This window comes from Euphorbia lathyris, chromosome 1 (assembly GCF_963576675.1).
Source record: "Euphorbia lathyris chromosome 1, ddEupLath1.1, whole genome shotgun sequence".
Classification (NCBI taxonomy): Eukaryota; Viridiplantae; Streptophyta; class Magnoliopsida; order Malpighiales; family Euphorbiaceae; genus Euphorbia; species Euphorbia lathyris.
The window spans coordinates 15,786,136-15,811,157 of record NC_088910.1 but is presented as its reverse complement, the minus strand read 5'-3'; the positions used below and the strand labels follow the sequence as shown (position 1 = coordinate 15,811,157).

At 33.7% G+C, this 25,022-nt stretch overlaps 2 protein-coding genes and 4 non-coding genes across 6 annotated transcripts; 1 reads left to right on the top strand and 5 right to left on the bottom strand.

The window, feature by feature from the left end:
• Positions 1-2,663: 2,663 nt before the first annotated feature.
• Positions 2,664-5,802, top strand: LOC136222827 (zinc finger protein WIP2-like). Its single transcript, XM_066010534.1, has 2 exons — positions 2,664-3,376; positions 5,173-5,802. Exons 1-2 carry the CDS (start codon positions 2,843-2,845, stop codon positions 5,611-5,613), a joined length of 975 nt encoding a protein of 324 aa, XP_065866606.1. The 5' UTR covers positions 2,664-2,842; the 3' UTR covers positions 5,614-5,802.
• Positions 5,803-7,415: 1,613 nt separating this feature from the next.
• Positions 7,416-7,488, bottom strand: TRNAK-UUU (transfer RNA lysine (anticodon UUU)). Its single transcript has one exon. It is a non-coding gene; the product is annotated as a tRNA-Lys (tRNA).
• A 185-nt stretch (positions 7,489-7,673) lies between these two features.
• On the bottom strand, positions 7,674-7,746 carry TRNAK-UUU (transfer RNA lysine (anticodon UUU)). The gene has a single exon. It is a non-coding gene; the product is annotated as a tRNA-Lys (tRNA).
• Positions 7,747-7,986: 240 nt separating this feature from the next.
• On the bottom strand, positions 7,987-8,059 carry TRNAK-UUU (transfer RNA lysine (anticodon UUU)). Its single transcript has one exon. It is a non-coding gene; the product is annotated as a tRNA-Lys (tRNA).
• A 239-nt stretch (positions 8,060-8,298) lies between these two features.
• Positions 8,299-8,371, bottom strand: TRNAK-UUU (transfer RNA lysine (anticodon UUU)). The gene has a single exon. It is a non-coding gene; the product is annotated as a tRNA-Lys (tRNA).
• A 6,952-nt stretch (positions 8,372-15,323) lies between these two features.
• On the bottom strand, positions 15,324-22,975 carry LOC136222817 (zinc transporter ZTP29). Its single transcript, XM_066010528.1, has 12 exons — positions 22,450-22,975; positions 21,724-21,782; positions 21,491-21,583; positions 21,319-21,408; positions 21,132-21,204; positions 20,576-20,631; positions 20,048-20,104; positions 19,735-19,775; positions 17,404-17,471; positions 16,732-16,788; positions 16,518-16,635; positions 15,324-15,737 (listed from the first exon to the last, which is right to left on the bottom strand). Exons 1-12 carry the CDS (start codon positions 22,511-22,513, stop codon positions 15,692-15,694), a joined length of 822 nt encoding a protein of 273 aa, XP_065866600.1. The 5' UTR covers positions 22,514-22,975; the 3' UTR covers positions 15,324-15,691.
• Positions 22,976-25,022: the final 2,047 nt, after the last annotated feature.

Sequence of the window (25,022 nt, the reverse complement as noted above, 5' to 3'; positions counted from 1 at the left end):
CACACTTCCCCATCTTTGGAAACACCAAGGAAATTTGAGCAAAAGTAATTACTTGTGTGAGAGTGAAGTAAGGTGGTTTCAAATGAGACTAACGAGGCATAATTCTATAAGACCTAAGAACCAAATGATGTTCCAACCGTAACGAACATAACTATGAAAACCAAAATCATATTATATTGGTATTTGTGTGAGGTATATTATCGTTTACAAAAACGATAGAATAGTTTAAGAACATCATATGTAAATTAAATGTACTTTCACAACGGAAAGTTCAAATTGTTGCAAACCTATCATATGCAAATATCGAATGTAAAGAGTTATCACCAAATCGAATTCTTTTCGTTTCCAATTTCAGCAAAATTAACTTTAATAGTGAGATTATTTTCAAACTTTAACATCCAATCCAATCCCAATTCTTTAACCTATACAATGAAAATGACAAAGTGTGAAGCATATCTATTTCCATAAATTGTGTTATTAAAAATGTACAGATTAGTTTTAGTACATTTGTAGGATGAGTATGAAGTGAATACAGTAGTTGGAATTTACTATAAGAATTGCAGAGAATGGGATAAAACCATGTGGGGCTGAAGAAGAAGAGGGTAAACAGTGGGTTTGGTTGGGACAGTGTAGGAGAAGGTACTCAGAAGAGCCGACCAAGGCTCGCCCACCAAAGCTACTGCTGCCTTTCCTTGAGACTATTTGCTTCCCAATGTTTGCATTTTTCACCATTCTTATTCATATTACGACAAAACATCCCTCTATTTATTTATCTTCCAATCTTAATTTCAGATTTTGTCTTAATTTGATCACTTTTATATATTTGTTTCTTGGATAAAAACATCTTCACCTCCTTCGTATTTTAATATGAACAAGTAAAAGTTGTGATATCATATGAATATATTAATAATGGAGAGTTGTAGGATGTAAGAGAGTCTTGAAATCATACCGTATTGGAGTAAATAACCACCTGGATACATGTACTAATAAGATGTTTTCCGAATTTGCTTCCAAGTATGATTCTTAATCTACGTCTAGAATTTAGGATTACGGTTTGATATTACAAACTATCTAAATTACATATGTCAGGAGTCACATCCGTCCTCAAGAGAAGCTAGGATGCATGCACATCTTTCACCGAATAACAGATTTTCCTCTAGCTTCCTATAAATAGATCGTGACATTACAGTCAAGATACATATAGAAATCTATTGTAATTCTTATCCAATTGTTTAGTATTTATTTTTCTAAACTTTGCTAAATTAAGTATCGACGTATGATCGTCAGTCACCGGTTCCGTCTTGATCATTTTTTATCTTACTCCGGACGTAGAAAGGATTTCAGCCGTCATCAGAGCATTATCAACTTGTTTCATTTGTATCTAAAATTGTATTGTTTATTAAAATTAGAAATAATGTTTTTACACTTTCTCTAAAGTCATATCAAACATTAAAAAAAATCAAACTATTTCTTTTCTTAAACAAAATTCAAACGGTTAAAAATACATTGAAAAATGAATGAATAATGATATATATATAATCAATTTTTCTAGTTATTAATAATTTAATAGTGCAATTATAATTGATAAAAAAACTTAACATGTTAAATTAAAAGATTAAGATCTTAATCAACAAAAATTACGAATTTCTATACATTTCATTTGCACCTGAAAATACAATTCTTTGAATTGAAACTATTAATGTAATTCTAAATACGTATTGTATTTCTTATCCAATTGTTTAGTGTTCATCTTTCTAAACTTTGCTAAATTAAGTATCGATGATGTATGATTGTCAGTCACTGGTCCCGTCTTGATCCTTTTTTTTATCTCACTCCAGACGTAGAAAGGATTTCAACCGTCATCAGAGCATTATCAACTTGTTTCATTTTTATCTAAAATTGTACTATTGTTTATTAAAATTGGAAATAATGTTTTTACACTTTCTCTAAAATCATATCAAACATTAAAAAAAATCAAACTATTTCTTTTTTTAAACAAAATTCAAACGGTTAAATGAAATGAATAATGCTATATAATCAAGTTTTCTAGTTATTAACAATTTATGCAATTATAATTGATAAAAAAAATTAACATTTCAAATTAAAAGTTTAAAATCTCAATCAATACAAATTACAAATTTCTATACATTTCATTTGCATCTGAAAGTACGGCTCTTTGAATTTGAACTATTAATGTAATTCTAAATACGGATGAAATAAATAACAAATAACGCAATATTAATAAATGATATTCATAAGTTTACCAAAAAAAGATATTCATAATTAATTTTTTTACTAATTAAAAATTTAATTAGTAAATATAATTATAATTCACAAATAATTCTGTATGAAAATAAAAAATAAAAAATTCAACTAACAAAAATAGAAAAATACAAACCTCTGGATTTCTTTTCCTTTTTAGTAAACTTTTTTTTAATGCATATGGAATTACATACATAATACATTATATTATATATATTTTGTTTTTTTTCCCCATTTCACAATCTTTTCACACACTGTTCCATACGTATACCTTGTTCTTTCAAGTCCCAAGATTTAAACATTATCACCTCCACTTTCTCACCTTATGTTAATTTAATTTAATTTCTTCATTATTATTATTTTCCTCTCCTCTTTATATATTAAAATTGAACACAGATTTTTTAATAATTATTATATTTTTCTCCATTGTTTAGTCAGCCATCTTGTCTCTCCTTTTTAACTCAATTTGGGTTCACTTTACCAACCTTGATTCATCAATCTTCCTCTTCAATTCTTCAAACTTTTTCACTCAATTTCACTAACTTTCCCTTTTCTTCTCATCATCCTACTTGCAATCATCATGGCTGATCCCTATTCTAACCACTTCAATGGATGGTCTTATAACATTAACCATTTACATCACTTCTCTTCTTCTCCTTCTCCATCTCCATCTTCTTCCATTAATCCCTCTTTTTACTACAATCTTTACTCAAATTCTTTCCATCAATCATCACCTCCTTCCCCCCCTACAAGAGAGCCTCTGCAACTCCTCAGTTTAAGCCCCACAAGACATGAAGAACAGCAAGGAGAGTATTCTGAAATGGAAAAGGGGAAAAATCAAGGGTTTATGTTTGAAGATGAAGCTGTTTCTGTTGCTCTTCATTTAGGGTTACCTAGTTCTGCTGCTCATGATCTGATTTCAAGCTTTTCTAGCTCTACTGAGATATCATCATCAGATAAAGAAGAAGTTACAGTTGCTAATTCTGGGTATCAAAGTAGCAGTTTAAACAAGGGTCAGTATTGGATTCCTACTCCTGCTCAGATTCTGATTGGTCCTACTCAGTTTTCTTGCCCACTTTGCTTCAAAACCTTCAACAGATACAATAACATGCAGGTATTATTTTAGTTTTTTTATGAAATTAATGATTTTGAATTAACCCTATTATGATTGAAGGAAAAAAATAAAGATAAAGATGGAAACTTTTTCTTTCTCTTTTCTCTTCCTCTCCTATCCCTTTCTATGATTCTCCTTTTGATTTTTGCAGAAGAAAAAGTGAAAACTTCAACCCCATTCCTATCTAATCTAATCTAATCTATCCCTTTTGCTTGTACACTTTCCTTTCTGTGCTGGATTTCAACCAATTTTTCACTTTTGAAATAAGGAATGAAATGGGTCCTTCTGTTAGGGTTTTTCTTTTTCTTTTTCTTCTCCACTTAAATAACAGTATCAAAACGGATTATCGTGTCATAATCGTGTTATCTCAGGTATAATCTAAACTATCCATGATGGATTCAACCAATTTTTATGGGTCTTCTGGTTAGGGTTTATCTTTTCTTTCTTCGATACTTCAATAGGAGTATCAAAACGAGTCGTGTAAAGCGGATTGTTTCGGTAAATCGTGTTATCATGTTAGAAATGGATGGAAATATACTTTATTCTTTAGGAGACAATATCAGATATGTTTCCTTTTTGACTAATGGATTTTTCTTTGTAAATTAATTAAAAAATTAATTACTACTGTCATGATGATGATCATCTTCTTCTACTTCCTTCTTTTTGCATGATTTGTTGGCTTTGGGATTTAAAAAATAAGAATAAAAAAGTAAGATAAATCTACCTGGTCCAAAAATGAGAATAAGATCAGTAGCTCTCTTTATGTGATTGAACTACTCATCAGTCACACTGTGCTTTTTTTTTCACCTCGAAATTTGTGAATTTTTTTCACATTGGCTACTGTGTAAAACCACAATACATCGATCCCTTGGCTCAGATATTCATCTCACTTCTTCAAGAAAAATGCCCTAGCTAAGCTAAGCTACAATGCTACAACCAGTTTTTCTCAATTACCTGTAGATCAAAATCATACCCACATTTCAATTTTTTGCTCCTAATCAAGCTTTAATCTTTCTTGTTCAAGGCTTAATCAAGTATGTCTTTCATATGCCCTAATCAGCAGAGAAAAGTTTCTCAAATGGCATGTTTTACCTTGTATAGCTGAATCAATGATTAATATCATAAATTTACCATTGATTTAGGAGGTTTTCAATGTAAATATACATAGATTTTCTATGGATCTTGTATATTCTATACAACTTTTTTTATTTTATTTTTTCTGATTGATTTCGGATTCTAGCGCGAAAAAAAGGGTACGGGGAACTTCTATTGTACTCGCGGAGTAATATAACCGATCAATAAAAGAAAATGCATAAGATTTCATAGGAGATGATTTATGTTAAGAAATAAACATGTACTAATTCATAACATTAATTTATTAATCGAGTATACTGCTCCAAGAATATTGTAGCATTTCTCAAACCGAAATAATTGTTTATTTTTCCAACTCGGTTTTATTCAGTGGCTTAGTGCCCGTTCGATTCTCCTTTTTATAGTTTTTTTTATCTATTTTTGTTTAAACAATTTAGTTAATAGAGGTATAAATTGCATGCAATACATATACATGCAAAATCTTTACAAATGAAAATACCTAATTTCAAAATTCATTTCATACCATAACCCAAAATGTAAAAAATTGTAATTAGGGTACAAAGAATTAATGTAAAGTTGTTATCTTTTTCTCTTCTTTTCATTAGCAAATCAAATTGGTTCCTTTACTTAATTGCATAACCTCTTTCCTTTTTCTTTTCTTCTCTCTAATATGATTGGAAATATAATATATTTCCATTGTGTAGATGCATATGTGGGGGCATGGATCTCAATACAGAAAAGGGCCAGAATCACTAAGAGGAACTCAACCAACTGCAATGCTTAGACTTCCTTGTTATTGTTGTTCCCCAGGTTGTAGGAACAACATTGATCATCCAAGATCAAAGCCTCTCAAAGACTTTAGAACACTTCAAACTCATTACAAGAGAAAGCATGGAATTAAGCCATTTATGTGCAGAAAATGTGGCAAAGCTTTTGCTGTTAGAGGTGATTGGAGAACCCATGAGAAGAATTGTGGCAAACTTTGGTATTGCACTTGTGGTTCTGATTTTAAGCACAAAAGGTCTTTAAAAGATCATATCAAATCATTTGGACATGGCCATGCTGCTTATGGTATTGATTCTTTTGAAGAAGAAGATGATGATCCTGCCTCTGAAATTGAGCAAGATAATGAATCCACTAGATGATGGATTTTGCACTAGTGTCATGTAGAATTAGTAATTGAGAAAAGGGAATTAATTAAGGGTTAATTAGTGTTAATTACTGTGAACTTTGCTCTTTTTTCTCTCTTTAATTTCTATCAATGTTACTTAGATGTCTCCTCAAAGGTAAATGTAGACCAAGTTATAAATTTCATTTCTTTTCTCTACTAATAATTCATACATTTATGGTTTATGATTTATTATATATATACTAATAATGAATCAAAGTTATTAATGAAAAGATTGTGAAGTAATCTTATTGATTAAACTCAAGAAGCTATGGGTACATGGAGTTTGGTATTTTATACAAAATGAAAACACAAAAAAAAAAAAAAAAAAACGTATATGAAGAAGTAAAATGTAACTTTGCATCAAGCTAACAAATGGTGCCAAAACAACTAGGGTGAGTACGGTTCGGTACAATTTGGCGATTTGAAAATCTCTAGAATTGTATCTAATAAAGTGAACGGTACAATTCAGTTCGGTCCTAAAGATAGAGTCAGCTGTCCAATCCAATTCTTGATCTTTTTTTTCAGATATTCAATCTAGTTACAAAATCTCTAACATATTTACTTAATAATATTAGTAATTTGAAAATCTCTGTAATCGTATCCAATTAAATCAGCGTACAATTCGATTCGATCCTAAAGATAAAGTCAACGGTTCAATCCAACAATTTTGAATCTTTTTATTCAGGTATATGGTCTGGTTCAAGAATTTTCAAAATCCAATAATAGCTGAAATGAGAATCGCTTTATTAGGTTTAAGGAACAAGCAGTGATCATTTTCAGACGTGATGAACCCAAAACCAACAAGCTTGGAGGATAACACTCTTTGCCATTGTGTGTCATCCTCTTTCAGACCATATAGAGACTTGATCAGTTTACATACTTCCCCTTTGATGCCTTTGCATATCACTGAGGTGGCAAAAAATATATCTCATTATCCATAGTACCATGAAGTTATGCATTATTAACAACAATTGATGCATATTATCTTGGAGCATTACAATGACAAATAGGAAATGGCCTTAAAAAAGGAAAGTTCATCCTAATATATCTTGAATTTATTAAAGTATATTATAAGAGGAAAAATTTCTTGACTAAAAAGTATGACTCCTCTAATGATTTTGTATAACATCAGCTCATTGTTATCACCAAATCTTCTTTTCAACTCTCGACCACATGGTTAAAAGCCATGCGCTCTATCAGTTGAGCTAAAACGGCTTATGAGTAAAATTAAAGTATATTATAAGCGAAAAATTACCTTGACTGAAAAGTATGATTCCCCTAATGATTTGTATAACATCGACCCATTGTTATCACCAATAACTAACTCCTACCGAATGGGGTCTATCCCCTTTTAGCATCCAGTCAATACGCCTTATAAGCTATCTTGGAGCCCATAGTGTCCATAAAGTTTCACCCTATGGAAACCCCCTCCCCTTCATGATTGTTATCACCAAATCTTCTTTCACCCTATGGAAACCCCCTCCCCTTCATGATTGTTATCACCAAATCTTCTTTCCAACTGTTTCCGGCCAAAACCTCGTGTCGTGTGGCACCTAGGTTTCTCCAAGTCGGGAAAAAAATCATACGCCGTGTGTGGAAATCGAACCCACGACCACATGGTTAAAAGCCATGCGCTCTACCAACCGAGCTAAGACGGCTTACGAGTAAAATTAAAGTATATTATAAGAGAAAAATTACCAAATCTTCTTTCTAACTCTTTCCGGCCAAAACCTCGTGTGGCACCTAGGTTTCTCCAAGTCGGGAAAAAAAATCATACGCCGTCTGTGGGAATCGAACCCACGACCACATGGTTAAAAGCCATGCGCTCTACCAACTGAGCTAAGACGGCTTATGAGTAAAATTAAAGTATATTATAAGAGAAAAATTACCTTGACTGAAAAGTATGATTCCCCTAATGATTTGTATAACATCGACCCATTGTTATCACCAATAACCAACTCCTACCGAATGGGATCTATCCCCTTTTAGCATCCCGTCAATACGCCCTATAAGCTATCGGGAAAAAAAATCATACGCCGTCTGTGGGAATCAAACCCACGACCACATGGTTAAAAGCCATGTGCTCTACCAACTGAGCTAAGACAGCTTATGAGTAAAATTAAAGTATATTATAAGAGAAAAATTACCTTGACTAAAAAGTATGATTTTCCTAATGATTTGTATAACATCGACCCATTGTTATCACCAATAACCAACTCCTACCGAATGGGGTATTTCTTTTCAACTATTTCCGGCCAAAACCCCATACGACACTAAGGTTTTCTTCAAGTCTCGGACATCTAACTCCTACCGAAAGGGTCTATCCCCTTTTAGAATAAAAAACATACGCCGTCTGTGGGAATCGAACCCACGACCACATGGTTAAAAGCCATGCACTCTACCGGCTGAGCTAAGACGGCTTATGAGTAAAATTAAAGTATATTATAAGAGAAAAATTACCTTGACTAAAAAGTATGATTTTCCTAATGATTTGTATAACATCGACCCATTGTTATCACCAATAACCAACTCCTACCGAATGGGGTATTTCTTTTCAACTATTTCCGCCAAAACCCCATACGACACTAAGGTTTTCTTCAAGTCTCGGACATCTAACTCCTACCGAAAGGGTCTATCCCCTTTTAGAATAAAAAACATACGCCGTCTGTGGAAATCGAACCCACGACCACATGGTTAAAAGCCATGCGCTCTATCAACTGAGCTAAGACGGCTAATGAGTAACTCCTATTAATAACATTAAATTAAAAATAAAAAATAACAATATTTTTTTATCCATATACAATTTTCCTATTATGTTGTATTTCCTCACAAAGATTAGTTAAATTAAGTGGTACTAACTAACTATATGTGGATGAAGGAGAAGAAACAAGAAAATTTTCTACTTTAGGTAGCATAAAAACAGTAAATGAAAGAAAGAGCATAATATTTATTATATCCATGTGGATGTTTGTCAATAATTCATTCCTTTTGTTAAGAGTAACAAATGGACAATGAAAAGGATGTATCTATCTACCCTTACCCTTTACCCTACACCCATCTTCTGATCATACATTAAATTAAATTAAATAATTAAAACAGAATAATTTATATTTATTTCCATGAAAGGAGCTTTTCAATATGGTACAAATGTAACAGCTTTTTGTGATGCGATTTACCTTTGGTTAGTGGGTGCATGGAGAAGGTTTTCACTGATGGACATAACATTATATACTATACTATGTTTATTTATTTATTTACAATTTTAATTATTCAAATCAAATGATTAGCTATTTTTAGAGAGAGAGAGAAAATTAAATGGATTGAGTGACCACTTATTTTTCTGGATGTATAGTACATTTATTTATTTTATTAAGGTATTTAAAATGTTTTATGTTGACTAGGTAACTGTATATTAAATTTTACTAAAGTAAAAGCTTATAGACCAAAAGTTAAAACTTAGCTAGATATAGGGACAAAAAGTTATGTCTTGCAGGTTAAAAAGAAAAGGTAACTAATTTTTTTTTAAGTAGTTGATGTGTGAATTTTGAAAGATTAAATGGGTCATTGTATGGCGAAACTGCATCGATATCTGATATTGGAGGATAATCACAATCAGTAAACAAAACTATAATGTAAGTTTAATGGAAAGAAATGCATTTGTTTACCTCGAGTTAAGCTTACTCTACTTATAGTGATGTTAAGTTGTAGAAGCCGATTACAGATTGTGACGCGGGGTGGGCCACATGCCTCGTGTTGATTGAAGGAAGTGTGTCCAGATATCGAGACCTGTATCCCTCAAGGCCATTTGTCCCATGATTCATGAGATATGGTGTGATTATGGTAGCGACTCGATCCTTGACTATGTCTAGCGAGACTTTCCGAGTCAAGTTTCTGGTATGCAATCGTTTTATTGTATTTAGTTGAGGAGACGTTACATATTCTATTTTTTAAGAATAAGTTCGGGCTTCTGCAGTGCCACGCGGCAGAATTATATTTGCTTGATATCATATATCTCCCTCGGGTCTAATTTAGCGCTCTTTATGATGAGAAATCATTGGCTTTGGGAAGCGTGTACTTTGTCGTTTCTTGATAAGTTGATGGTGGGGGATTGATAAGGAGATTTTGCGGACTCCTCACAGTTGATTTGCCCCTCATCCAACGCTCATAAATGCAACTATCAGGGCATGTCTTTTTGTACTTTTGGACGCCTTTCGAGTTGATGGCAGTTTCTCCTTATGTGCCATGTGGAGCGGTATTACGATTTTTGTGGGTTCGTGCTAGAGGAATTTAATGCTTTTTTAATCGTTGTTAATAAGTAATCATAAGGCTCGTCGCTTCGGCTGTCTTTCCAACTGTATAAAATGGTAGAGTTTTGTTGAGAGTTTTTTTTTTTACTCATTGCTCTCTTTCTTGCCTCGTTTTTTTACTGGAACTTTCCCTGGTGATTTCCGATTTTAAGTGTAACTACTTTTTCTGTCTTTTTCTTTTTTTCTCCGTTTTCCTTTTCTAGTTATGGCTCCTAAAAAACAAAACCCTAAGAAAGCCTCTAAAGTCGATAGGTCCGCTGGGAAGAAAAAGGCGGAGAAGGTTTATTTGCATGCTGAAGAGTAGCCATATACGCTAACCGTGGTGAAGATTAAGTCATTCGTTGAAGGTTATCCCGATCTACAAAGGATGCACGTTTTTCCCCTACCCCAGCCTGTCGAGTAGGGTCTAGCCGCCGAGGTTACTTGTGTATTTATACCCAACATGTGGAGATGGGGCTACGACTTCCCCTTATGAGAAGTGTGGAGGATATTTTGACGGAATTCACACTTTGTCCTTCTTAGATCTCCCCCGAACTCCTAGGTGGGGTTTCTTGCTTTCGTCAAGGTTGCTTATGACTTTAATATTTAGTTGAATAGGGCCATATTTCGTCGCCTATATTATATAAGCCCAAGATGGGATTGTGGATGATCTCATTATCTGGGAAATGGATAGGAAACGAACCACCTTCTTGATCAAGATAAAGGATAGTTTTAAGAGTTTCAACATGAAGTGGTTTCTGATTGGTCCCAATAAGGATGGTTTGGATCGCCTTTATTCAGGTGGCTTTCCCTTCCGCATGGATTAGAATCCTATTCTTGGAGAACGCAGTGGATGGAGGGAGGAAATGGCTCTATCTAAGGTTGAGAATGAATCCATGGATTGGCTCGTCGATTTTGATTTGGCTTGGGATTATAAAAAAAACATTAAATCCCTTTTTTTATAACGAATTGTTATGCGATTGGTGTAGAATAAGGAACAAAAATATCTGTATTTTATAATAGTATTTAAAATTGACCAAATTTATCAACGTTAGGGATAAAATTGCTCTTGGCTTCCAACGTTAGGGGTAAAATTGCACGATTTTAAACGTTAGAGTAAAATTGGTCTTAACCTAAAATGTTAGGAGTATTTTTGCGTCTTAGCTTTTATATATATATATATATATATAAAAGTCTTTAATTACTTTATTTCACAAATGTTAAAACTAAAATGGTGTGTTTTGTAGGTAAGGTTAAATTAGCTCTTTAATAAAGAGGTAGGTTAAATTAGCTCTTTAATAAAGACATTGAGACTATGTTAGATACTTTATTCCATAAATTTATAGAAAAGAGAAGAGAATGAAGAGAGAGAAAGGTAGGGGAGGGAATGGATATAGTTGGGAAGATTGACAAGAATAGAGGAAAAAGGAAGAATTGGCAGTCAAAAGGAGGACTGAAATGTCAAATCATGGATACTATACAGTCAGAGTATATAAATAAATCACTCTTTCTTTCTTTGATCCATCCATCTTTCTCTCTCTCTCTAGCAAGAAATACACAGAAGAGTGGCAAATGAATTGTGATTCCTTTCTTGTTTTCTTTGTTGTCCAGTGACCTGTCTTTCATTTTTATTTTTTAATGGAAGAAAGAACACCAACTTGTTAACTAATAATGGACATTTGATGGATCCTTTTATGGTTTTTTGTAAACATTGATGCCCCCCTTCCTTTTCTTTTTTATTATTTTTCATTATCATAATATAATGATATAGTTTTGTAAATATTATATAATTTTAAGAAATACATCCATGTAAAAAAAAAAAAAAATCAAGTAGAGTAATTCGTATTGCATTGTTACATGATATATATATAGTTATATCTAGACATGTCAATTATCGTGTTCGTGTCGTATCACGTTATTTTCGGGTTCGTGTTAAAAAGAGTAAACTCAAATTCAAACCCAAAAACTTTTGTATCACAATCGTATTAACTTGTTCGGGTTAGTATCGATTTCGTGTCGTGTTTTCGGGTTATATGTAATTTTGTTATGCATATATTAATGACAACTTTTAAAAATATAAGAAGATATGATAATATTTTTAAATATTTTATGTCTTTTTTAGATTAGTATGTTAACACTGACCATCGAAAAGTCCGATAATATCATGTTAGAGTATTATGTAATGTGTTTATAGTAATTTAGGAGGTTTGAAACATATTTGCGAGTAATAATTATAATTTTATTATCTTTATTAATAAAGTGACATATAAATATACGAGCGAATATAATAATAATTTTAATTATTCGTGTCGTTTTCGGGTTAACATATCAACGTTTAACCCAATCCAAAATTTACATGTCAGATTAATGTCAATCCAAAAATGACACATTATCTACTAAGTTAAACCCAAAAACTAAAATTGCGTGTCGAGTTTGCCACCTCTAACTATATCTATTTATTTAGTTTTTAGTTTTTCTAATGAAAAGGATAATTTATTTATTTCTTTTGTTTTAATAAAAAAAAGGAAAATGTTTATTATATATATATATATAGGAAAAGAATTTATATAGTCAACCCTAATTTTATTTAAGATGATTCTATTTTTTTACTAAAAAGTGAAAAATTAGTCATTCATGTGGACTCTCTTTCAATGTCATTATCAATGTCATATATTCTTGCATAGCTTTATTAATGGATTTATTGTGTTTATGAGAATGAGGTATGGAGATTCCCAAATTGAGGTCTCATTTAGAGGAATATATATGGGAAATAAATAAAGCTTGAGGTAGAAGAAACAAATCATAAACATATGGATGGATAAATATTTGTGTATATGAGACATAGAGATATATGAAAGGGAAATTCTACTATTGCATGTTGAGTAGAATATAGTGGCATTGGTGAGGGAATGAAATAATTTAGGTTTTATTTGGTTTCTTTATGCTAATAGAAAATGACCTAATGAAACAACTTGAATTTTGTAACATCATATTCCACTTAATTATATGTGGTATCTCTTACTTTTATATATATGGATAATAATTGTAGCTAGTAGGATTTAGGATGTGTTTGTTTCTGCTATCCTTTTAAATAATCTATATATAATATAAAACAGTAACGATGGAGCTGATGTGTCACTTCCTCCTTTTTTACTGATAAAAAAATATAATATAATATATAATTTATTAATTTTAATTATATTATTATATTTATCTATAAAAAAATTATTTAAAATAAATGTGAAAATAAAATAATAATATTTAATTTATATAGCACCTTTATATCATTAATTATAATTATTATATTATATTTTTATTAATATTTATATGTTAAGATGAATCGGGCCAAAAACTAGTTTTTTTTATATATATTTAACAAAATAAGCATGGTGCCATTAATTGTTCTTTTTGTTGAAAACACATGTCTTGCACTATAGCTTTTGTGATGGTTTTATTTTCATATGGGTTAAGGTACAAAAATACTTCTAATGTTTTGAGTCAGGAGCAATTTCATTCCTAATGTCTAAAATTGTGCAATTTTACCCTTAACGTTGGAAGCAAATAGCAAATTTATCCCTAACATTGATAAACTGGATCAATTTCAAACACTATTATAAAACACAAATATTTTTGTTCATTATTATGCACCAATTGCATAATGATGTGTAGATGACAAGATTCATAACTGAGAAGACAGTTTGATGAATTATTTTTTAAATTGATACAATTTATCAACGTTAGAAATAAAATTGCTCTTGGTTTCCAATTTTAGAGATAACATTGGTATTTTTGCACCTTAACCCTTTTCATATAGTTAGATTTCTTCAATATTTTCTGTTTCCCAATACAAAATCATTTTAGTCTGACTCCTCACTTTACATTTTCACTAGCAGGTGGGGTTTTATTTTTTGTTAACTTTATAAAGACTACAATATATATTCAATATGTGATTATCAAATAAGTTCATCCTCTTCCCAATAAAGCTTTAATTGAAACTTTGTCCCCTATATTTTCTTTATCCTTTTACCTTTTCCTTTTCAATTTTATCATTGCCTTAGATTTGAATTCAACTTAGAAAATGACACTAACAACAGTAACATCTCAGATATAATTATAAAAAGCCACTCTTTGTGTTTTTTTTTTTTTTTGATTCCAAAGGAAATTACAGAACACAAACCCAGGAAAGAAAAACAAAAAAAAAACAAAGCCACTCTTTGTGTTTATACATTAGTTTAAACCTTTTTTTTTTTAAATACAGTATCAAGGCCTTTTAAATTAAGTAGTGGATTGTTCAAATTTTACATATTAAGGGTCCGTTCGGTTTATCTGCTGTTGTTGATATTTATTACCAACTGTTAGAAAAGCAGAGATTTTCTGGATTTTATAAAAAGCTATTTTTCATGTTTAATATGCAAATAGGGGGTGAAAATATTGTAAACAAACACCTCTAACTGTCGTGTATATATGACATATCCAATCTAAAGCCCACTTTTTCCATATGAAGCTAAGATTGGACTGGACAGTATTTACCTTTAATTAATCCCATGAATATGAATATGAATGTGTTTTATGGATACTTCTCTTTGCTGTATTCATATGAATTTTTATAAAGCTTAGTTTGAAGACTTTTCCATTGTAATGCTAATTTTAACCGTGTTAGAAGGGTGTATGAAATCGGTTATCAAATCACCTAATTTAATGTCAGATGTATCTAACACACTTAACATCGGACACGTAACTCCAATGTTTCAAATGTACCAGTGTCAATGTTAGAATAGTTACTGCAACTTTCTCAATTGCACCAACATCTGGCATTAAATCCACTAAGCTTTGTACACCGGTTCTGTATTATTTTGAGAAAGTTACGTTTATATGACATATGACACCCAAGATTAAAAAAGACGGTCCGGTGCACTATGCGTCCCTGCTAAACGAGGGTCCGGAGAGAGATCCCACCACAAGGGTGTATTAGGGACAAGCCTTCCCCCGTCAATTTTTTGGCAAGAAGTCACTCCTAAGACTCGAACCCGTGACCTCTTGGTCACACGACAACAACATTTACCGTTGCGCCAAGGATCACCCTCATCACACCCAAGATTAAATTCCTAAAATTGTTTTGATTTCTAAGGTTGGAATATTATAATGCATGTGAGACACAAAAGTTATTCCCCAAGACTGATTTAATTGTTACCTTTCTTATTTCCTTTTAGATGTCATTTCAAGATACATTTATTCTTGTACAGTCTATACAATATATGCATGAAAAGATTAGGTCTTGACCCCCAAAATAGATAATGAATAAAGTTCAACATATCTCTCAACTTTAAGGTTGTTCTAAATTAACTTCTTTTTCTGAACTAATCAGACCTCAAATCTTCACCATCCAATATATATCAAATAAAATAGAAGCTCAATGATCATTAATTTAATGAAGTTAAATCACATTAAGTTCATTCAAGGTACTAAGAATCAACCTTACATTATCACATTATTTGGTTGAGCTTAAAAAGAAAAAGTAAATTGGGGGGATACAATAGCTTTCACCTGACTCTAAATGACCGTTAGATCTAGGTTTATTAGAATCCTAAAGTGGAGATTCAAAGCATCCTAAGATTTAGATTTAACGGTTTGGTCATTTAGGGTCCAGGTGAAGACTATACTGGTTGGTTAACCATATTTTGAGGGTATACTAGGTCTTCTGATGAGATTAAAGGTTGAGATCATGTCAGATCAGAGTACTGTACAACATTGTGGTTGATCCAGTGGCTACAAACTCATATCCTTGGGTAAGCTGATTTCCAGGAAATATAGGCTGCACAAACACCACAAGTAAACATACTAGCACAACACATGACACAATAATAGGCAAAGTACAGCTTTGACCATACAAATCTGATGGACAAGAAAGATCTCACCAATCACTGTTGCCAAACATGAACAATTATGCTTCTGAGGGAAAATCCTCAAGTACCGGCCGGTCAAAGAGCGTATGGAACCGGTGTTCAAAACATTGCTTTTAAAAGCAAAGAACCCGGCGATTGTCTCACCGAGCAACATCTGATCAGAACAACTGTTGTAACTTGCCTAGTTGCAACAACATCTGAAACTGAACTTGGTGATTCAATCACCAGGTCCTTTACTTCCTAACCGGTGTTTTGAACACTAGTTTTCTACACACTCTGACAACAAAGACGAGCATTAGGCCCAGAAATTTTTTTAACCGGGCCTTAGTATTTTTCCTTTGAAACAACATTGTTTTTAGGAAAAATCCTTGAGGCCCCGAACTTTTTTTAAGTGAGCCATAAGTATTTTTCCTTTGAAACAACATTACTATGAGGAAAAATCCTTTCCATCTTATATCTAAGCAATGATACCATTCCATAACCAGAGGAGGACTGCAACCATAGAAATGTGAATGTTCAATTTCTTCTTATGTTGAAAATATAATGGGTAAATAATTTAAACCACCATGAGGTTTGACTAAAGAAACGAGGTCCTATTTTGGTTACGATTTCACTATAACACCTTTCGATCAGTTTTTACGTATATTCGACTTTAAAAAACACCTACTTTATTTGGTAAGATTTATTACCTTGCAGACATGAAGGCCATACCGAGGAATACAGCCTTAACAGCTTGCTTCTGCCCAGCATAATCAAAAGCCAATGGCAGCATTTCATGCAAAGTGAGGAAAGCCATTACTCCCCCAACTGCATATTTACATAAATTGGCAAGTTCAAATGTTACAATAAATTAGCTTTCTAACACATTAGAGATGCTGCTGAATAGCAAATGTTAGGGCAAACCTGATGCTAGCAAGCCCTCAAGGATTTCAGGATTCAAACTGCTTGGGAATAGATACGCTGCAGTTTAAACAAATATGTTCTTATTGTACAGAATACAAAGGCATCCATCGTTCAGACTTCAGCGATAAATGAAACAAGGGATAAGGTACCAAAATACCCCTATCGTTCTTAGCCAAGAGCCATTTTAATTTTACCCCTAACGCCATAAATGTTACAATTTAGGGTCTAACATTGGCAAGTTGGACTAATTTCAAACATCATTAACGAAACACTCTTCTCAGTCATGAATCTTGTTATTTTACGTTGGTAACAGATCAGAGACACGTGTATACGCATGACATCATTTGTGTCTCATTTTGTCCTTATTTTTATAACATGTCAAACAAAAAAAGTTAAAGAAACCCAAATATTATGTCAAACGTAAAGACATTCTATCTCCAAACCTACTTTGAATTTTATGTTTTTTTAAAACACAAGGCAAAATCTTTTTTTAAACAAACTGATATGAAACTAGTGCAGAACAAGTGAAAAAAATATTTAGGCTTTTTTAATAATGTCTGAAATTGGCTCAGTTTGCCAACATCAGCACGTTAGAGGTAAAATTACTCTTGACTAGCAATGACAAGGGTATTTTTGTACCTTACCCCAATGAAACAAAAATGAACGGCATACCTACAATCACAACACCGAGTGGTTCAGCAAAACCAGACAGTGTTGCCAATTTGAAAGCCTGCCACTTGCTGAGACATCCAAATAAAAATCAACAGTTAATTATTCATCTCAATATTATACATATTATTCTATTCAAATGGATGCACATGAATGTAGCTAAAGGTTGAAACGTAATTAGTATGGGAAGAACTGTAGTGAACAGATCTCACCACACAAATCAACCGGGCAAGGGGAAGTACTGCCGAATCCAGGAGCTGCTGTAAATATATGACAATAATAACTACACAATGATCTGAGAGCGATGACTACAGAAAACACAATTCACAAATTTCTTCATTACTAGAAGAAAAGAGGCAGTAAAATGAGGAGCTTTGGAGATGATTATAAGGGTAAAATACAACCAGGGTCCCTCAACTTCAGCCTTACGTTCTTTCTGGGCCCTCACCTTCAAAACCGGACATAGAAATCCTTGAATTTGACTTTGCCGTTTACTAACATAAAAGCCCCTTAACCTTTAACCACTACAATAAGGCATAACCCTCCATTATAGAGCCGGTGGAAATGATATTCTAAGCAATTGTAATTCTTGAACTTTTTGGTTTTGAGGTTATTTAAGTGTTCTTTGATTAGGAGAGAGAAAGTTGTTGTTAGAGAGAGAAAGATCCAAAAATGGTGATTTTGGAAAATAAAAAACATGCTTCATGGTAAATGTGGTTCTAAACAACGTTAATTCTTGGACTTTTCCATTTTGAGGTCGTCTTCGTCATTTTGAGCCCGTTTACTGTACTTTCACAAGGGACTTTTAATCTTTTTTATCAGTAAAAGGCAAAGCTCAGAGACTTTTATGTCAGGATTTAAAATCCAGGGACCATAAAGAAAGTAAGACCAAAGTTGAGGAGCCATGGATGTAATTTACCCACCATACAATTGGCATTCCCAAAATCATTTCATAAGAGATATTTAGTGCCCATTTGGTTCACCTTTTGTTGTTTTACTCCAAACATTGAATATAAGTGTTTGGTTAGGATTGACAAACATCTGCCGATAGCTATTTTGGAAGAAAACTTAGCTAATATATACCGGCAACAAAAAACAACTAACAGTAAACAGCAAACCAAATAGACCCTAAGTTTATGGTGTTAACTAGCTTCAGCTCTGCCCCAATTAGCAATCCAAAATCACTCAAACTTCCCATGCCACTAGCAAAACATCTAAGCAACAAATATTCTCTTCAGTAGTCCGCCTAGGGATGGCAACGGGTACCCTACCCGCGGGTACCCGGCACTACCCGGCCCTAATAGGACTACCCGTACCCTGTATAAAAGGGTATGGGATCAAAATCATTACCCGTTGGGTAATGGGACGGGTATGGAAAGACCCCCTAGGGTACCCGGTACCCGTTACCCGTCATAATTTTTTATATATTAAAAAATATTATTGTGTTTTAGATGTAAGATGTTGGCGCAACGGTAAAACGTTGTTGCCGTGTGACCAGAGGTCACGGGTTCGAGTCTTAGGAGCGGCCTCTTGCCAATTAAATTGGCAAGGGAAGGCTTGCCCCCAATACACCCTTGTGGTGGGACCCCTCCCCGGACCCTCGCTCAGCGACGACGCGTAATGCGACCGGGCCGCCCTTTTTTTTTTTTTTTTTAGATGTAAGATGTGAGATTTGAATACCAACATTTTGTTCTTCGACCATTAAGTGATAACACTAAGCTATTTTATTTTTATTGATTAAGGTTCAATTTGTTCATTTTTTAAATGAATACAACAACAACAACAACAAAGCCTTAGTCCCGAAATGATTCGGGGTCGGCTAACATGAACCATCATATAAAACCGTGAAAATCAAGTCGTGTCAGCGACACAGATTCGCTCCCTCGGTTAAATGAATGATTTATTAAATTTATACTTTGTTAAATTTGTAATATTTTTTGTTTTATTTAGTGATTCTTAACGGGTAAGGGTACCCGTGGGTACCCGTAAATTAAATGGACGGGTATGGGATGCAAAACATATACCCGTTAGGGTAATGGGAAGGGTACGGGTAATTAACAAATAAACGGGTAAGGGTTTGTGATTGGCACTACCCGCGGGTACCCTACCAGTTGCCATTGTCCGCCACCCCAACACGATATTTGATCAATAAAATACAAAAAATTCAGAAAGAAAATAAAGTTCAAAATTATCTAATATAATTAGTGTAGGAAAAAAAAAAGCATCATTCATGCTGATTAGTAAGGTAATCTTTTTAAGTTCCACACATATTTCAGCTCCAAGTCACTAAACAAATGATTAACTGAAACAGTTCTCCAAAGGATTCTTTCTCACCTTTCTGTTGCAAAATAAACAGGCAGCGCCACAGCAACACCCTATACAAATGTGCACATACAGATTATGAAAAAAAAAATTAAAAAATAAAAAGTAAAATCCACTAGAAATTAATCTATACTTCAAACACAACAATTTCCATTGTATTTATCTATCAGAAGTATTTGTCTGTTCTAAAGCAATGAAACTTAATACTCATTAACTTTTACAGTAACCAGATAAGTTCCCAATTTAAGTTCAGACAACGAAACAATCATATAATGAACTGCTAACTGCCAGAATAAAAGAATAGTCAGGAAATCAAAAGTTATACCTCCGGAATGTTGTGCAAAGCAATGGCCAAGGCCAAATTAACACCAACACGCAGGCCCTACAAAAGAAATGCAATACTTGTAAATAACAGAAATGAGTTGCAAAGAAATAAATACTGGTGCTTTTGGATCTCATGACCAGAAAATGACAGTAGTCACAACTAACTTCCAGTTGCCAATTGCATAAAGTTAGAGGTTACTGCACATTATTATTTATCTCCAGTAAAACATGTAGACATCGGTCCTATAAATTTCAGAAATACAGACTACTTTGGGTGAACTTTTGTTTGATTAGTAACAGTGCACAAGATGGACCCCAAAAAAAGGAGAGATGCATAACTTTATCAGTAGCTGAAAACCCACAAGTATTCGACTGAACGGAAATCAATATCAACTTAATAATACAGAGTAAGAGTTGCTAGGCTCCAATCTGTAAAAATATAATTCAGTAGAAGACTTATTTATAGTACTTGTTCTTCCACAAAATGCACGCAGTATTGTGAATGCAATACAAACAAGGATGAAGCTACCTTCATTGAGCCAAGAAACACTGCCATGCCCTCTGGAAAATTGTGCAAGCTTATGCCTAAAATTCATGAGACAAAAAATGCAGCATCCAATCAGCCCAGTTTAAGCATAAAGCAACCAAGTTTCAAACATGGAATTCAATAAAACGAGATCTGCATATAGCTTTCTACTATTATGAGGCTATATCTATACACTCTTAGCATCTTATGTCATGTTACAATATAACCATTTGATCCTAAATGGGTGGTGCTGGGGTGGAAGACTTGAGCAAGGAGTAGTCTCTAAATGATGGCCACGGGGAAAGAATAAACTGAATCCCACGTTGAAAATGGAGAGGTAGTGATCGAGTTATATTAGCAGGGTGTGTTTTCAATAAATTTACACGCATTTTAAAGTTGTGAGACCCAAGAAATGGTAATTGGGTGAAAGCAAACAACTACATGGTCTTGGACCATGTTGTTTCAATCAACACGGGTAGTGTAGTGCTGCTAATTCCCCCAAATCAAGACCAGAAGTTGATAGAATGAATAAATAGAATCAGAGATCAAGTAAACATACCAATAGCTGTAATAATCCCGCTGAAGAAAACTTGACGGCGATGCTTTTTCATGATGTCCTTTCCTCCACGCCCCTTCATTTGCTCCGAAGCACAAATGAAATCATCAGTATATTGTTTAAGATTCTAGCACATATCAGCTTGAGAAACTAAATAGTTTTATTGGATATGGGGTAGAAAATCTAAAACCTTTTTGCTTTTATCATCTGAACCAGGGATAACTGTTGGTTCTGGGATAAACTTTGTAATAATAGCAAAAAATACAACACCTCCAAAAAACTGCAATATAATCAAACAGACCTGAATAAATGATATCTGGAAGGAAATACTAGAATTCGAAATTTCAAAAGATATTGCTAACCCAAAGGTTGCCTTTTAAGAAGCCAATTGAATTAATAGCATTATGAGCCAGATCAAGGAATGATATGCTCAACATTAAACCTGCAGCAAAACCCTGCACACAATGGTCTAAACAGTGTTAATCCACAAACAACAACTGCACCGAAAAGAAAACAACGAAGAAGAAACAAGTAAATGTAAACTGGCTTATAGTTATTGGATTAGACCCGGAGGGGTTCAACCTCTCAGAATCACCTGTAAAAGCCCAAGCATCTTTAAGTTGGGAGTCTGATTAATAATTACAACAAGTGCACCTGTTGCATAACCAAACAGGTAAGATTAGCTTGCAGAACAAGACCCATCTTCCCGAAAAATTTCATCCAACTAGACACTAGAGACATATGAAGCACACAGCAAAAAAGTACTTTAAAAAAAAAGTTCAGAAAGTTTTGAAGGTTTCAAAAAGATGTGTGAAGTCATGGCACATTATTCTCATCAGTTACTGACATATTTCCTATCCTCATAGCAGCTTATTTACTTATAAATTTAGGAAAAAGAGCATTACAAACTGTCATGAAAAAATGGAGAGTTATTCCTAATCTTAAGAGTCTTTATACTTAAAATTTGAACTTCAATATCATCCCCAAAAGAAAACCTAACTTGCCTGTTATATCCTAACATATATCCAGTGAATAGCTTTCAACATCATAAACTAAACACTCGAGTTATCAAGCTACTTCTACCTTATCATCTATGAATATGATTTCTACGAAGCTCTCTTACTCCTAAATCCTAATAGTTTAATCAAAGTCAGTTTCCCTTCAACCCATTACTTATTTAATCAATTTAGAATCAAAATTCAATCCACAGACCAAAACAAAATAGAGAATTTCTCCTTTCCAGTCATGAAATTACTATATAAATCAGTCACATAAATTCACAATAGAGAGAGAGAGAGAGAGAGAAGGGTCTGTAACTGACCTATAGAAGTGCTGAGACCACCCACAAGAGAGAGAGCAAGTGCTACCAACAGTTGAGAGTCCATCGAAATGTTGTGAGCAAACTCCTGCTTAATTTCTCCCTCTATTAAGAGAAAACGAGTGGGTTTTTGAGGGTGAATTAAGGAGAAATTGAGTGAATTGGTGTTATGGGTACATTATATACAACAAGGAGCGAAAGGAAGAATAGAGCAGAGTAGAAATGGTTGAAGAAAGGGATGGTTTGATAGGGAAGTCGAAGTAATGAATAGGACAGACCCTGGAATAGTACGAAAATGACTTTCCTTCTTCCTCTTCCTCTGTGTTATACCTAACTTTCCACTGTCATCTCAAACAGACAACAAGTTTGTTAATGGGGGAGAAAGAGATGCCGTCCATTTCTTCTTCGCTAAATTGACGGGCCGGGCCGACCCGGATCGGAAACTGCAGACTTGATTGTAGGGGCGACGCCGGACTTTGTTTTGGTTGAATCCAAAATTTGAAAAATCTCCGATATTCACAAATTTTACAAATTGAGCATCTTTGATTATATATGAAATATATATATATATATATATATTGAATTATATTAAAAAAAAATATTTGTTTCATTTGATATTCCATGATGATGAGGAGTCTAGGTCCGTTTTCACTTACTATATGATCTGCCCTAGGAGCGGTCTCCTGAAGACACTCTGACATAGAGAGAAGTTACATTTATGATGCAAGGTCAACAATATTTATTGTTTTTGAGATAAAATGATTAATGACCAGAATGTCCATGAGGTTCAGGGGAGCCGTCAAAGGGTTGTCTTAAGGTTTTTTGGTCCAACGAGTTGTCCGATGTTGACGGCCAAAAGGCGCTGGGCTCAATGGAGTATTCGGAGTTTGGGCTACTTAGATACTTTATTAGATGCTCCATCTCCTCCGATGAGGATGAGCCACTAGGTGTGATACCTTCTTGTGGTGGGCGCTTGTTTTGTTGCGTTTTCGTTGGAGGAGCGGGTCAAAGACTTTTGTGCTTCGATTGAGATAGTGGTCTGTGAAGACCAGATGGATGTAAGGATAAGGCTACCACTGTTGCCTTTTGTTGAAAGGTTATGGGAGTTCAATTTTGCTCCGGCTCCGATTACTGGGAATGGATGGAGGATGATGGCAGTGATGTACTCCATGTTTCAAAAAGGCTGGTTATAGGCTGACATGTGTTGTATACTCCCAACATGTCAACTTTCAACATCCACATTTTAAGTCGTTTGGGGCCTAAAATCGTAGTCGTTTGAATGGCGCCATCGGTACATTAAGGTGAAGACTGCTGACCCGACTTTTCCTTTTCAAGTGCACTGGAATCCTAACCCCACTTATCCCATTACTTGGCCAGTCCCTCGGGATCTAACCGAGAGCGAAGAGGACCTGGTGCATTGGCTGAATGCGATTCCTATAGAGCCGAAGTTTGACTGTGAGAATTTGATTGAGGACTACTTAGACAACAAGTGGCCTAGCAACCCAACCCGTTTTGGGGGACTAATTGATTAGGAATATGGCCAGGTAAAGCCCATATACCCCTAACCGCACAGCATAAGCTAAGGCCCACAAGCTTACCACATCACACAATCACTCTATAAAGAGAACCCCAACTCCCAATAAACAGGGACTACTCTTAGCACGAGACGTAAAAGGGCCCACAAGCTTACCACATCACATAATCACTCTATTCAACTTGTTCCAGTCCGGATACTTCATGTCTTTGGACTTGGCTTATTCTCCTTCTATTGCTTCATGCATGTCTTTACAGTATAAAATATCCTCCATCATTGGCTTTCAAATTGACCAGTTTGAACCATTCAATTAATCATGGAAGTCGAAGAACCTTCCATTTACATTATACAACCACCTGTACGAAAATCTAGTTCTGGTAAGGATCTCGTAAATTAAATTGGTAATAATGTGATTTGTATAAATAAAAACGGGGTGATAATAAAATTATAAGGATAAAAATAAAGCAAAAAATAGACACAAATATTTACGTGGAAAACCCTTCTGTAAGGGAAAAACCACGGGACACCGAAAATAACTCCACTAATAATAATAATAATAGAAGTACATAAAAATAAAGCTCTCTCAACCACATCCAAACTTAAGGTATACAATTATTTAGGAGACCGTTGGAATACCCGTATTATAACCTTACACTCCATATTATAGTATTTTTCAAACTCTCAACTCCCCTTTTTATTTTTCTTACATTCTTTTTGCAGGAATTACTCTAAAAAAAAGAAAACATGTGCAAAGAAAAACTCAAGAAAATTAATATAAAAATGAGAGAACAGCAATTAGAATGCCTTCTTTTCATTTCCCATCTATATATTTTTACTTCAACATGTACATTTCTACTTAGTTTATTATTTAATTATATAATGTTTTCCTTTCAATATTTTTTAACTAACAATTAATGCCTACACCATTCAAAGTATATGATTTGCAATTGTAGTGAAGCAAGAGACTTGCCAAATCTTCGATTGTGATTACAAAATGCATAATAATAATAATAATAATTATAATAATAATTGTTAGAGATTA

Coding starts and splice junctions, on each gene's coding strand:
- LOC136222827 (XM_066010534.1), top strand. CDS start 2,843: ATGGCTGATCCCTATTCTAACCACTTCAATGGATGGTCTTATAACATT. Junction 3,377..5,172: donor ACAGATACAATAACATGCAG/GTATTATTTTAG, acceptor TCCATTGTGTAG/ATGCATATGTGGGGGCATGG.
- LOC136222817 (XM_066010528.1), bottom strand. CDS start 22,513: ATGGACTCTCAACTGTTGGTAGCACTTGCTCTCTCTCTTGTGGGTGGT. Junction 21,409..21,490: donor TCTTAAAAGGCAACCTTTGG/GTTAGCAATATC, acceptor ATTATATTGCAG/TTTTTTGGAGGTGTTGTATT. Junction 16,789..17,403: donor ACTCGGTGTTGTGATTGTAG/GTATGCCGTTCA, acceptor TTTAAACTGCAG/CGTATCTATTCCCAAGCAGT.